A 13513-nucleotide genomic window follows, 5' to 3' on the forward strand; every position below is an offset into this window, starting at 1 on the left:
ATTGGACTTGACCGGTCTATTACGTTACATATCATCAGATTTATATTTATGCGACCATTGCGACCGAGGACGAAGTTATAATAAAACACGGACGATTCGGACGAATAACGCCACTATAATGGTAATGACAAGTCGATAAGTGCCTATATGGCTATATTATTGTTATGACGCCAAGCTGCACTGTACACGCCTTCGTCGACGGGCCGGCGAGCCGCCGCTGTCGGGGCGCACAGCATGAAGTAATAATAATAATAATAACACTGTAGGGCGGCTCGGTTATTTTTAGGTCCCTCGCCGATTCTCGATTATAATATATATATATATAGTTATGTCATACGAACGCTTCACGATTGCCATACTCTCCCGTGGAGAGATCTCGTTCAGTTCGCCGTGAACACGCGCCGCCTTCACGACAACGACAATAATAATACGATTTCGAATAATCCGATATACAGTACTCCGAGTTTCATAATTGTTGTAGGATACCTACAAGTGCGAACAGGCGCGTTTACCGCCGAGTGTCCGAGTCATCGTTCCGTTTTCGGAGTTTTAGCTCGTGAACCATACTCTTATATTATATTATACCTCTTCTACGTGTACTATAATATTATTAATACAATATTATTGTTATATAAACACTCTGCAGGCGTCGCGCCATGTCCGTTTACCCCGTACAACACGTGCCGATCGTCAAGTCGAAGAGACCCGAAAACTCTGGGTTTTACAATGACTTCCGTCCGCCGTCTCTCTATTCCGCGTACGTTGATCTCGTTTGTATTATAACCTATATAAATACTTTTATCGTACAACTCATCATACCAGTATGAGTGCGTGTGTATGCGAGAAGGCGTCAGTTAAAAAATTGATTTTTTAAAAAAATGGTCAATTCTAAAATTAATTTACCTATCTAACATTATGTAAGATAAGAGTGATGCGCCGTGTTTTATTGTTTCAGTCTTAAAACGTTAAAACATAGCGAAATTGCTTTTGGCAGAATCAATCTGTATTGTTAATACGTAGGTACTTACGTAAATCGATCCTAACTCAAAGCGCAAAGGCAAGAATATTATCTATATTGGATTGTTTATTTTTTAAGCGGGTTATGAGCGGTTTTATATTCAGTCATGATTTTGTTGTATAGGAGAAGGGGTATATTATAACGTTTTAAACTTTTGCAACGATTTTCATATAAGTTACATTTTGAATAGTGAATACACGTGATTACGACCTATTGCAGACTCTCAGCTTTGAATACGCTATTGTTCTACTAAAAAATATTTTTTTATAGATATATTCATAATTATAAGCATTTTTAAAAAAAATATCACCATTTTCACCGAAAACAGTGGTTCTAAGTAAAGGTATTCACAGTTCGCTCAAAAATTTAATATCGTTAAAAATTTACTTTCAAACACAGATAATCCCTTTGTGTTTGATGACAGGTCACTGTAATTTAAAATATTAAAGCTTATCATACAGGATTGGTTCTGCTGAACGCAAATTTACCACTTATCTTAGTTATACTTGTAAGATCAATATAAATATATATATAAGACATAGGCGGACGAGTTGTCTCGTTAAAATAGATACCATTAATAATATAAATCATTTAGACATTCGTGCGATATACGATCTACCGCAAAACTTAGAATGCAGCAGTATGTGATCTACCGTGTACTGTATAACACATCAAATTAATCCTTATGGTTAATTTGAAAAATGCATAGGTTGAATTGTCAAATATTATATGGTAATTTAATTGAAGCCTGGTTCAGATCAGTTCGCATAAATTTAATGATATTTTTATCGATTTAATATAGAATGTTTGTAAATTATACGATTAGATTAAAAAAAAAAATTAGAATTTCAGTGCTGTTAAAAAATTTAAAATCAATAATATTATCCTATACTTACCTATTTTAGTCTACAACACTTTTTTAAAATATATTATAATATTGTTTTATTTTATAAACATTTTATTGATTTATTGACAGGTAATTTAAAAATAATTCATATTTGTACTATGCGTAATAACTGTTTTATATATAGCTGTTACCGTCAATGATGTAAATTAGTTAATAACGTAAATGCCTAGCCAATGTTATAAATTCCTAACATTAGTAGTCGATATTGTCAATGCCTAGACATTAACCGACAACATAGGCAAGGTTGTAAAATTCAAATATTTTGTTAACACATTTAGAACTATGACTACGAACTTACTTTAATGTCTAATACTGATAGGCAATGTTGATAATTATGTATAGCTACTATAGCTTCTATTATAGCTAATAGAATGTACACTATTATAATATTATAGGGAAGATTACAAGTTAATTATGATAGATGTTTGTCGTAGCTGTTGATCGTACGTTACATGAATAACAATTATGCATAGATAGAACCTAATGGAATATATCATCTACAATTGTGGAAGTCTGTGGTTGAAAAAAAAATAATATTATTTATGTAACCTCGCTGTATACTATCCATTTTTAAATAAAAATAAATCAATAATTTAAAAGATACTAACACGTAATTGTGTAAGTACTTAATGGCATATAAAAAAGGAATGCATTAAGAAATTAGGTGCAATTCTAACATAATGGTTAGTATTATCAGGGTCTAGTAGGTACTAATAGAAAAATAATGTTATTAAATTAGTTGATAGGTCATGAATTGTTTTTACGTTTTTATTTTTCATCATTTGACCCGAAAGGAGAAAATTGACTAGTAAATGCACGGTTTAGAGTGTTTGTACTATTTAGTGGACTCCATCCACGAACACTTACTTAATAAGACGTTTGATATAGGCAATTGTAATGATGTTTAGTTAAAAAAATTAAACGTTTAAATACTAGGTAGGTAATTCAAAGTAATTTTCAAGACGCGGTCTCAAATCATATTTGGTTGGTTTGTCATTCGAAAACTTTTGGGAAAAACGGTTTTGCTTGGGAAAGAATTAATGAGGCTACTGAAATTATATAAAAAATATTTAATTTTCTCCTAAAAATGGTATACCTATACTCTTTTAAACCTTCTATATAATGTTAATAATCTTTGGTGAATTTTAACGTTTATAATACGTACCTAGGTACCTAATTATTTAATAATTATTTCTAAAGTTATCGATACTGTGTATAAATACTATAGTAGTATAGTATTTATATTTAATATCTACTATCTACCCACAATATTTAAGATAATATATTTGTTTTAAATAATGGATTGACTTCGATACCTACTTAATTATCGAGTTGTTCAATGTAACAATGAGTGATAAAACGACATGTAATTAATTTTTTAATTATGTCAAGATTATAAATTAAAGAATAAATAAATCTTTTTTATATTTTTTTATGTATTTCATAGTTGTTATTATTTATATATTGTACTTGCAAATTTATTGACGACTGTTGCTTACTAGTTGTAGCTATAATAACATATATAGCTCAGAGCCATTAAACACTGGTGTAACGTCCCCTTTCCAGACTAGTATATAATATATATTATTTTATAATATACTAATTTTGTATAAATTCCCTTCCATATCATCTACATGATATAATAAACATAGATTAAATAAGTTATGTGGTATTTTTTTTATACACCTTTTAGCTAAAGTTAATAACAATTAATTAGTTTGGAATACATTATTTAAATTGGCAAATAGACATTTTATTCTTTAAAAGATATAACAAACCCAATATTACTAAAACTATAATACTTTTTACTAACAAAATAATAGATAGTAATAAATAAGTTTTAAGATTAAATAACAATTCAATACAATATTATTATTATTGTATTTAATTTAAAAACCACGAAAAAAAGGCGTTACGATCTTATAATCAAAATTTGAATTATTATTATTAACAAATATTGAATTTAGTAGCATACAGAGGTATTTTGAGAGCATATGCAGTTGACAAAACATATTATTACCCACTTTTTTTTTTGGTGTATAAAAAAATGTCCTCCAGGCTTTCGACATTATTTTTATTCACACATGTAGTCCACAATAATAAATTATTATAATATACATATTATAAACTGTCACATGTGACATCAGTATTCAAGTTATTTACACCTACCCCCTCTCAAGAGCGAATGTAGTTGCATTACTCGGTAACCTCAGCACTCAGCAGTGGCGAATGCTGATTCCGAAGTATGGGTAATGGGTAATTTACCACAATGTATTAAAGTTCTATTTAATTTATAACTAATAAATAATACACAAATTTGTATTTATTTATAAATAAATGGAAACTAATAAAATTAATACACACTCGTGTGTGTAAAATCATTGACGAACCGCAATATAATGAGCATCCCCTGAGTGGTTAATACCGCACTACTGCGGCTGCTAATGGTCTCTCAATAATCGGTATTTCATAGCGAGCGTTGTATGGCTTTAGTTTAATTTTAGTTATAATTGTATTGACACTAGTAGATATAGTTTTAGTGTTAATTGTTCAATTCTAAAAAAGTGTTTTAATTTCTCAAAGAGGAGGTAACTACTAAACAAAATATAGATCTGATGTGAAGTTTTTTGAGTTAAATTTTAAATTTATTAAGGAAGGTACTAATATTATAATTTTTAGTACTCACGTTGATTAGAATGTATGCAGCTATGCTAAAAAATTGTAACTATATCATTCGGAACACGAATTTTTAGTAATTACTAATTAATTATCGTAAAACCTTTCAAAAAAATTATGAAAAAAATTGTATTGACTATTACGAGTTAAGTATAATTATGTACAAATATTGAACATAGAAAAATATAATGCAATAATATGTAGATACTGAAATAATATTAAACACATTTTTAAAGCTGTATTATTCTGTTGATTTTAGAAAATGTGTTTTATATTATTTTATTATCTACTTATTGCAATATCTTTTTCGATATTTCACATTGATTAATAAATTTGTAAATCGACCTTGTGTCATGTTTGATTGGACATACTTATGCAGTGATCCTTCTCGTGAATGTTTTAGTGTTTTATAATTAATGAATGGTGATTATTAGTTTGAATATAAATTTTTTTTTTAAGTAGTTATTAAAGTAGTTCTAAAAAAACTGCCAATTATACACTACAAATGAATTGATCTTATAGATAAGATGATTTTTTTCAAAGATAATTAATATTTTAATAAATGTTTTCTATAAGTATTTGCATAAGATAAATCTCAAAGCAATGCACAGGCGCAGGTATAATTTTTAAAATAGTGAGGTATAAGACTTAAAAGAAACTCTCAAATACATTAAAAAATAAAAACGTATAGTTATGAATTATAAAATATTTTTAAGGATTTTCGTTTTTATCAATATTTAAAATATTAAAATTATTAGATATAGTTAGTAATATTAGTAATTTAATTATGTATTAAAATAAATAAATGTATTAAAAATATTTTAGGATATATTATGTTCATAAATGGATAGGGACATGGGTCATGAGGTACCTATAGACTATATTATGTTGTGTTGCATTTTGCTTAGGTAACTTGTTAGCTATTATCTACAAAGCCAGATGTATAAATAAAAAATCATTAAACAAATTTACTCAACATAAGTGTTTAAGTAATACGTATACAATTCACAACTAAAATTAAATTAAATTAATCTAACTTACTTACGATCAAAAATTGTTTTAATCTTAATCAAATAATTAAATTGTACTCGATAGTTAAATTAAATTGTGTTCATTTAAGTTTCGTCATTTATTTTTGTGGTTTAAAATGTTGTAATTGAAATTATTTTATTACCTAATTACTTATACATGACTTGAGTATAATACTATAATGTAATATATTATATTAAATAACATTAATAAATAGGTAGTAGGTACTTCTTTGTATCACCCTCCCCCCCATACACTGTATATTGTAGAATATTATATATAGATTATCAATCTACCAACAGCATATGCAGGTAATAGGTATACATATATTTCAAATTTTAGATTTTGAGCAGAAATATTTTACAATAATGTATTGATGTGTGTCTTTTTGTATCGGTAATTGCATTGCCTTTTGGTACATTCATAATGTCCTGATTTATAATTTTGGAAGTAGGGTTTTTAGGAATTTAAAATTTAAGATCTTTTCTATAAATTCAAATACCTAAACAATTTATTGGTGAGTAAAAGATAAAAATACTGAATACGAATTCAAGGTTCCTCATAAATTTCTTATACCAATTAAATAATATTTAAAACTTACCGTTACAACTCACAATATTTATTATAAGCGTTTAAAGTTAGAATTTTGATAAAACTTATCAAAATCTTGATAATTTTGATTTAAATTTTTTTCTTAATACGACGGTAAAAAATATTCACAAAGTCAACATTTTTAAAATTTAATATTAGATTCCACATCTGTTGTTCTTATATCTAGGTACATAATAATATTAAAAAATATATAGATACAATTATTTTTTATTGACATTTTAAGTTTATTTTTGGACGAAATTCTATTTACCAAGGTTTATTACCTATTTAAAACGGAGAATTACAATGTTAATTATTTTGTTATAATTAAAAAAAAAACATTATTTGCTGGGTCTTAAAAAAGCTAAAACTTTTATGTTAACTGTTAAGGTATATTATGAATTTTATTATATGCTGTGACATTTTCAAAATATGTAAAATATGTAGATTTAATTAATTTAATGATATTATATATTTGTATTATGACAACATTATGATCAATTAGCTGATATTAACTTAAAAATGAATAACAATAATATTACATATTATAAAAATGTTCCGAAAAAAATCAAATAAATCTACTGTAAAATTAATTATTTTGATATAAATACTAAAAAAATACATCATAAAATGTGATATATGCTGACATTCGCTCAGAATCATATTTTGTATACATAATATATTATTGATTTTAAATTTAAATTATAATTATCACATTCATTATAGTGACCCAATCAATATCTAATGTATAGCAGCTCCGTACCCACTTGCTCTTTTTGAATATCGTCAATAGACGATCCGGTATCACTCTGTAACTATTTGAAATTAATTACAATTTCATAAGTACCTTAGGATAAAAAAACTTGTAATACTGATCATAATTCAAGTGTCTGATTCATATGTCTCAATGTCTGTCTATTGTCTTTACCAAACAACTAGACAAGACTGAATTAATAATACTAAATAGCACTGCTTTTAATCTACACTTTAAATAATGAATGTTTAAAGATAGTGTAATAATAATAATATAAAAAAAAAAAAACATATCGTAAAAGCAAAGTTTTTTTGGCTCCGAGTCCAAAATGATTAAAATGCTAGTGAATTATTTTGATGACCTATTTTTAAAAATATGGTTGCACATCCGTAATTGTAATATTATATTATATTCTTTTTGAATAAAATATCATGATCATATATTATCTCATTATATTATTCTTTTCACTGGTTTATATTATTATTATTATTGAATGTCAGATTCAAGTCAAGTCTTTGTATGCATGAGTCTGATTGTAATTTTTACCAATTTATGTTTTAGAATTCCATCATTATTTTCAATATAACTTATTAAAGATACTTCAGTATATCATTAGATATGAATCATATAAGAATTGGCATATTACACACAAATCAATAACTATAGTCATCCAAAGGAAAAATAAAAATATTTTTACGTCGTTACTGCCTTACTGGCTTATATCGAGATAGACAAGATATGTAATTATGTGAATGAATTAAACGTTTAAACTATAAAGAATGTTTCAGATTAATTATTTTTGTAGTAAAAAAAAAAAAAAAACAAAAAAATATTAGGTTCGGTTCGTTTCTTGTAAACATTTTTGGCAGACAGATGACTGAAGTATTTTTAAGAGTTTTCGTCACGTTTTGTTTATACATGGAGATGAGTGAATTTATGTTTTAAATAATATGTATGTATGAATGTATGGATTGTTCATTTGCCAAAAGGAAACGCTAACCTATATTTTAATAGTATCACCCCTTCCGATGGTCCACGGAGCGGAATACTCCCTGAATTTTTCATGCAGCATTTTTGCTTATTGTATCTGAAAAATAACACATTTGTGCATTAACTAAAAATTTAAATTGTGTATAACACTGTTTTTCTTTTAAATAATTAATTTGTGCAGAAATGAAGTAAAATGAAATATTATTGAATAATTATTTATTTAGGAGGGACGATGTTTTTGTGGTAAAAAGTTGTAAAAATGTTATAGTGCTTATTTATAATATATATAATAATATAATGTATGTATTTATATTAAAATTAGTATTAAACTAATATTATTTTAATACCTTGTATAGATAAAAAATATTATTATGAATTTAAAATACCAACAATTTGTTCTATTGTATCTTGTATAGTACCTATATGTCGAGTAATACCTCCTTATAGAGTTTGTCATTACTCATTATACTATTTGATAATATGTTAAATACTTAATTCAGTTCACTGATAGAAAATTGAACACAAAAATTATTTTAAACAGTTAATAGCTTAATAAACTTGCAGTGAATCATATCTTTATGCAACTAAAAAAATGCGTACAGTTGTTTCGTTCTTTATACATAATATGTATTAATTTACTACATTTAAAATTTAACAGCTACAAATTTTGCTATAATATCTACAGTTAATATTTTTTTCTCCAAATTTTACTTGATTATCTTTCCGGATTTAAAGTTCAGTAATATGAAAACACTAGGAATAATATTTTATATTTAATTTAATATTGTTTTTATAATTATATAGTTTGGGTTATTGAACTTCAAACATAAATTCTAACGAGGCAATAAAAATATAAATATTATGACTAAAATTTTGATGTAACTCTAAAATGTACGTGATAATTGATCTTGATAATAATTAAATATTAATTATCAGAATGTTAGTTACAATGTGTTTTATGACTTGAAAGGAAAATTCATGGTATTCATAAAATACTAAGTTTAACATTATCACCATTATTATAGTCATATCTGGGCACTTGGCTATAAATACGACTTAAAATATTTTAAATCGCTGTTGTACACCATTTATCATTATCACCACAATCCACAGAATAATAATAATATTATCAATATTCATGACAAATAACAAATACTTAATCGTTGTAATCACAACTTCTAATATTTTGAAAAATACATGATCCATTAAAATTATTCATATTTTTTAATATTTGTATGTGCCTACTACCTAGTACCTACTGCATAAAATATAATTTATAACTATGTATTTTAAATTTAGATTTAAAGCTCTGCACATTTTATGTAAAACTGCACATTAATGTAAGCCTAAAAAAAAAATAATTGAGCTATTAATTTTTAAATTACAACAACATAATAAATAAAGTACCAACTAGATTCAATTTGCTACCAAAAACCATCCTCAAAATTGAAAATAATATATGAAATAATTTAAAACTGATCCAAAAGTCGATTATTGTAAAAAAATCTTATTACTCATCATTGTAACTAATATCAATACATTTCGAAAATTTCAAATGCTCATAAATAGCTTAAAATAAATAAATATTATTTAATTTTTTTATTTAAAAAATGATAATTTAAGTTGTAGCGTATGTAGCGTAATATTTCAAGTTTCTATGGTTAATATTTTTTGAATTACACATATGTATATTGAAAATTGTTTATGTATTACACACTCACACACACATAAAATAATACATAACAAAAACACACATCATTGTAAAACCTGCAATACGATCAGTTCTACTCATAATTTAAAATGTATTGGTATTTTTTTATAAAAAAATATTGAAAAAAATTACTTATCGACTCGAATATTTGTAATTAATATTATATACATTTTTATAAAAAATTTAAAATACACATAGTATTTATGACCTAGCTAGGTATATATTTTATAGAAAATTATCCAATACCTGAAAGTGGCTAATTGGTTAGTGCGCAATCATAAGCGTTGTTATAAAAAAAAAAGCAAATGTAAGCAAAAGATAAATAACACATAAACAAACATGCATAGGGCATAGCGTGCCATATATAGAACTCCTATAGGATTGCCAGACTTTCAAGGTAAATTAAGCAAGGGCGATACTTGATTGGAAAAATAAGCATTTAATTCTAAAAAGTTTGAAATGTTTATAGTGGCTTACAAGTAACAGAAACGCTCATATAACACTACCCTATAAAAAAAAAAAGAAAGAAAAAAGAAAAGAAAAGCAATACATTATAACAAGCAAATACCTACATAAAAATAATAAAATTAAAAATATCAAAATCCGGCATGTATCTACATAACTAATGGGAGGGGTATATTGTATTATTGAATATCAAAATTATAATGTAAAGAAAATCAACCAAACCAAAAAATATACTAAATTAGTTAACATATCTACCAACGTGAACTGATATATATATTATATATGCTATATAATACTAAAGATTCGATGTATTTAAATTTTATAATTTGTAATTGAATGTTTTAGTTTGTATCCTTCGCCAAATTCGCTTGGTATGTTCAAACCGTACGGGTTATACAAACCCCTGGACAGACTAATGAGATACGAAGGAACCACTAATGGTACACCTAGATACCATCCAAGTTTATCTATTTTCAAGGTAAGCTGTGTGTTTCGTGTATTTTTAGGTTTATATAATTTTAAGAGAACAAAATATTTTTTTCTGGTAGGATAGTAAACACATCATCTTCAAGTATGTTAGTGACGAATTATTAACTAAGGTTTGTAAGCAATAAATAATGATGGTAAATATATATGGTCTTTTAACAATAATAAATTTAAAACATAAATTTATTCCAATAGTTCGACAATTAATTTTAAAGAAAACAAAAATTTTTCGATTAAAATTTCACGTACATTTTTTAACGAATTTAATATCATAATGTCATAATAATAATTATGGAATTTTTAGGTTTTAGGTTAAGTTATTACAATTACTCATAAAAGTATATTTCAATGGTATATTGATAAATAATTTTTAACTTCTACGAAATTATTTTATGTGGTTATAATGATTTATTTATTTATTTAATCAAGTCAATTATTTAGATTTATTATTATTATTTTTTTTTAATATTTAAGCGATTCGTTATTAATGTGGTAGACTATAATCGTTAATTTCAATTAAATTTTCACATATGATACATTATATTATAATTGAATAATTAAGTTAAAAATTATTTAAGATTTCATTTAAAATTTTAGCCATTGAAATCCATTTGATAAAATTTAAATCGTTTAAAGAAAATAAATTACAAATAGAACCTTTATATTTAATTTAAAAAATATGTGATGATTATTCTTGAACAGTATAATATGTATTAATTTTTGCCATCTGGATCTAGTGTAGGTACTGAAGTTTGTCCACAATTACTACTTAATTACTGATGAGAAATGTTATTATTATATCAGTATTTATTACACGGGCACTATATTATTGTTTTTAAAAAATAGTAATTTTAATGTAAGGGTAATTGTCGAGTATGCCGTGTGTGCTATAAATGTATACTTGCAGTAAATTTGTATATAAGTACCTAGGTATTTCACACGGTAGACGCATTCTCGTACTGCAGTATTTATGATTAATAATTAATAAAATATATCACGGTATGTTGCTCTATTATTCACATTTTATAAAATCGTAAAACCTACCTGTCTAGTTTATTTTTTATTATTGGAATATATTGTATAGATGTTACCGCCTAGTACATGTGTCGAGGTAAAGTAAACAAGATTTTAAACAGCATTTTAATCATCATGTAGATGTAATACTAAACATAATATTTTATCAATAAATTAATAAAATTGATGTTATAGATCATAACTATGACAATTGACAATAATATACTTCAATCATTATAGTATTGACAGTATTTTATAAAAATTAGTTTTAGATTTCAAATAATTGGTTAAATACTATATATTTATAGAATGTATTGCAAATATAATTTTGATAAAAGTGTTCACAAAGTTTCGTGGATAAAGTTTCATTCAATTTAAAAGCTGACGCAATCGTAACATTTTTAATGGTTTTTGAGAACAATTGGGAATTGTTTGATATATTTTCTATTAAATAATTGATCATAATATAGGTGAAAGATTAAAAATATTTTCTTGAAGCTAGGGAAAAATAAATGGCTCTAATTTCATGAAATATAATAGGCGTAGAACTGCAAATAAAAAGAAAACTTCAGGAAATAAATCTTCTGTATACTTGATGTGTCGTGTGTATGTATCTCGTGATTGAGTTGAGGCCATTGTGTTAAATTCTTATTAAATGATAAATTATTATTGCATAATATGAAAAACAATACTGAGTGGAGATTTAGGTGTCAATCTTATTTCTAAGAATGATAAAATTTAGTATAGTATATTTATATTAATATTTTTTTTCTCTAAGTTCAACTAATTTCTTCCAAATATAATTATAATAAATACGAAAATTCTTATTATAATAAATTCTATTTTGTTGTTATTATAATAAATTATAGGCCAATGCTGATATTTCGTAGAATAGTGTGAATATATTTAATAGTTTAAAATTAATTTAAATATTTTGAAAAATGTATATGACGTACAATATAATATAATATGTAATATTTGATATTATTGACGAGATTAAAAACTATTAAATATAAAGAACCATCGGTTACACTTACACATTGAAACACACACATATTGCATTGTAAATAGGTAGGTACTTAATTATTTGAAGACTGTCGACCACCTTGTTTCACATTTGAACACACACAGTGTGACTGTCACATTAGTAATAAATAATAATAATGGTAACATAAATTTATCATATGTTACACGCAGTAACGAAAAGTTTCAAGGTTTTACGAATATTATGTTTTTATCTACACCAAAAGAATAAAAATCATTTGAGCTGAAAATACATTATTATTTTATATTTTTAAATATTCAAAATCGTCAACATTAGAATTTTAATCACTCAAAATGTAAATGAATTTACGAACAACTTTTTTTTTAATCTTCAGTAATAAACGCTTTTGATGAACTTGATTAATTTGTAGGAATTTTCATTTGTAATTTAAATGTATTGCAAGAGCATTTGAACATTAAAAAAAAAACTAAAACTATATATTTTCGATAATTTTTCATTTGAGTAAGAATATTTTATGAGGTATTATATTTTTAAGATTTTTTACTCAAACATAAAAATTTCAAATATTTATAAATAGGTTGTACAAAAAGAGTCAAATATTTATAATGTCTAGACAATTTTAATATATAAATACTTGGTAAAAATGTTATGTCATTTTTTTTTGTACAGATTTATATATTTTTAAACTATACAGTATACATCATAATTCATAAGATAAAATAAAATTAGTTATATTTTATTATTTTATGATCAAAATTGGTTATTATTATTTGATAAGTTAAAGTTAAATAATTAGCTACAATGTAGGTGTAATAGGATATAGAAAATATTTATGACAATTTAAAAACCGATATATTTTTATTATT

At 25.0% G+C, this 13513-nt stretch overlaps 1 protein-coding gene across 1 annotated transcript in view; it reads left to right on the forward strand.

Annotated features, from left to right (window-relative positions):
- Nucleotides 1-394: 394 nt before the first annotated feature.
- Nucleotides 395-13513, forward strand: part of LOC114126202 (calpain-A) — a 46345-nt gene continuing 33226 nt past the window's right edge. The window contains exons 1-2 of the mRNA XM_050205709.1: nucleotides 395-757; nucleotides 10487-10619. Coding sequence (XP_050061666.1) covers nucleotides 657-757; nucleotides 10487-10619 — 234 coding nt within the window. The 5' untranslated portion in view covers nucleotides 395-656. The remainder of the gene's footprint in view (nucleotides 758-10486; nucleotides 10620-13513) is intronic.

Source organism: Aphis gossypii, chromosome X (genome assembly GCF_020184175.1).
Source record: "Aphis gossypii isolate Hap1 chromosome X, ASM2018417v2, whole genome shotgun sequence".
Lineage (NCBI taxonomy): Eukaryota > Metazoa > Arthropoda > Insecta > Hemiptera > Aphididae > Aphis > Aphis gossypii.